At 33.9% G+C, this 2623-nt stretch overlaps 1 protein-coding gene across 1 annotated transcript in view; it reads left to right on the top strand.

Annotated features, from left to right (window-relative positions):
- LOC106474039 (multiple coagulation factor deficiency protein 2 homolog) overlaps positions 1 to 1635 on the top strand; it is a 16422-nt gene extending 14787 nt beyond the window's left edge. Inside the window, exon 5 of the mRNA XM_022402424.1 lies at positions 1487 to 1635. Coding sequence (XP_022258132.1) covers positions 1487 to 1587 — 101 coding nt within the window. The 3' untranslated portion in view covers positions 1588 to 1635. The remainder of the gene's footprint in view (positions 1 to 1486) is intronic.
- The last annotated feature ends 988 nt before the right edge of the window (positions 1636 to 2623 follow it).

Genomic DNA, 2623 nt, shown 5'->3' with positions numbered 1-2623 from the left:
GGATAATGAGCTATGGGACTTGCTTCTCCTGAACTTGGGAATAAGCTATGGGACTTGCTTCTCCTGAACTTGGGAATAAGCTATGGGACTTGCTTCTCCTGAACTTGGGAATGAGCTATGGGACTTGCTTCTCCTGAACTTGGGAATGAGCTTTGGGACTTGCTTCTCCTAAACTTGGGAAAAGTTTGTTGCACAAAAAGAGAGATGGGACATAAATCCACAAATCACAAAAAATTATCGCAAAAAGCAAAACACAATACAATAGGACAAGTGTACCTCTAATACAATAGAAAAAAGTATGATAAGTTTATCTCTTGGATATATGATGAACTGATAAGAGTGGTGAAGTCTTTATTAAAAAGTTCTTACCCGCTCAGCGTGCCCCCTCCCCCGTGTAAGTTAAATCAAGTAAGGTAAAAAAATCCTGAAGTTAAATTAAAATACGAGTTAACCTTTAATTTTACCAGAAGCTACACTTGAATTATGAGTTTAAACAAACCCTGCCTTCTTTGGAAGTCAATGTGTAAACTAAAGTCACATTAAACCAATCCACTAATGATGAACATAAACAAAAATTAAACCCTCAAACGTTTTAAAAATCTCTTAAGGTATTCAGCCTTAAAGGTAAATGTAAAAGTCTAACCTGGAGAAACATAATCTAGAAGTCTACTATATTCTACCTACATTACATTAAATGCCAATGATAATATCAAAACATGTGTGTTGAAGGTCTATATGTTTTAATCTGTGATAAATAGAAAAGTCTACAAAAATTCAACTCTTCTAGAGCAAGTCTGGCCTTATGTACGAAAAATAAACTACAAACAAAACCAAATTTACACCCTGACCCACCATCAACAAGAGATCGTGTTTAAAGTATAATGTGTGAAAAGGGTGCAGCTGCTCCTACCTATTACCTAATTTATAATGTGTGGAAAGGGTGTAGCTGCCCCTACCTATTACCTAATGTATAATGTGTGGAAAGGGTGCAGCTGCCCCTACCTATTACCTAATTTATAATATATATATATAATGTGAGAAAAGGGTGCAGCTGCCCCTACCTATTACCTAATTTATATATATATATATATAATGTGAGAAAAGGGTGCAGCTGCCCCTACCTATTACCTAACTTACTGATAAGAAAAACAATCATATCTACCTTACAAGTTATCTTTCTCCCGGGACAACTTGAATATCATCCAATAGTGAACACACGTGCTGTGCGCACTAGTGAAAGGGAAAGTTGAGTAATTTACTTAAATACTTTACTGCGTCAAAACTGAGAACGATGTTATTAACAATAATTAAAATAATTATATATTAAGTAAGGGGAGCTAACACTTGGTACAGTTAATATTGAAATAAATTATTACTTTTATCATAAAGCTATAACTTTATCAGTGAATTATGTAACTCAAGTGTCACAAATAAAAATGTTTCTTGTTAGTCCTAACAGTAACAGTGTAAACATTTCTTCTTTCAGTTTTCATCGATAAAATATTGCAAGAAGATGATCTCGACAAAGACGGATTTTTGACGTATTCGGAGTTTGTTTCAGGTAGATTAAGAGACATTTCAGCTTAAATAGGCTCACTCCAAACTCATGTCTTACCTGGATTAGCCCTATATTTGATTAAACAAAACACTTGAAAGTTAAAGTAGAATTCGTCTGAATTATTCCAGTCACTTAAATATACTGGTCAGTGTTTCACTTTTCTAACACCAGAGGGTTGCGTAACACATTAAAAACCAAAACTGAAAAAAAAGTAAATCGGTTTTTAGGACAAAAACAAGCAAGCTCTAGATTTGTATCTTTAACATAACGAATGGTTGCCAATAAAACAGAATTGCAAGCACTTGGTCTTCAACTAACCAATGATAAACTCGTTAACTGTTAGTCTATTGAATTTTAATCTAATCAAATAAAACTTGCAATTCCATTTTCAAAAAATGGACTTCAACCAATCAAAATCATCATGTTTTCATAAAGTGGCAAGACGGTCGTGGCTTGAAGGTATGACATGGTCAATGAAAATGTGATAACAAGGTCATTAATTGAAAATATAACATGGACAATGTGTGATAAAAAGATCGTTGCTTGAAACTACAACGAGGTCAGCATATGACAACAATGTCGTTCTTTGAAAGTTCAACGAGGTCAATACGTAATATCATGTCATTATTTGAAAGTATATCAAGGTCATATTGTTACAGCAAAATCGTTGTTTGAGAGTATAGCCAAACCACTTTTCTATAACTAAAACGTTGTTTGAGATTATAACAAGGCGATTCTGTTATGAGGAGGGTGTTATTTCAAAGCATAACAAAGTCGTTGTTTGAAAGTATAACAAAGTCATTTTATTATCTCAATGTTTTATTAGTTTAAAATAGGTTTCTCCAACTCGAAACATCGTATAAACAAAAGCTGTTCAGATAAAACTATGTACTTCAACTATAAATCTTGTAAATGCAATACAGTGAAACCCCGATTTAACGCGAATTCGGATATAACGCGATGGGTCATTAACTCCTTCGACACAGGCCCGGTCCCTGGGACCGACCTCGTAACCATAACCTCGTTATAGTTTACATACTAATAACTTTTAATATTTTAAGTGTA

Source organism: Limulus polyphemus, unplaced genomic scaffold (genome assembly GCF_000517525.1).
Source record: "Limulus polyphemus unplaced genomic scaffold, Limulus_polyphemus-2.1.2 Scaffold6748, whole genome shotgun sequence".
NCBI lineage: Eukaryota > Metazoa > Arthropoda > Merostomata > Xiphosura > Limulidae > Limulus > Limulus polyphemus.
Note: the sequence above shows the minus strand (reverse complement) of the source record. Positions and strands in the feature narration are given on the sequence as shown.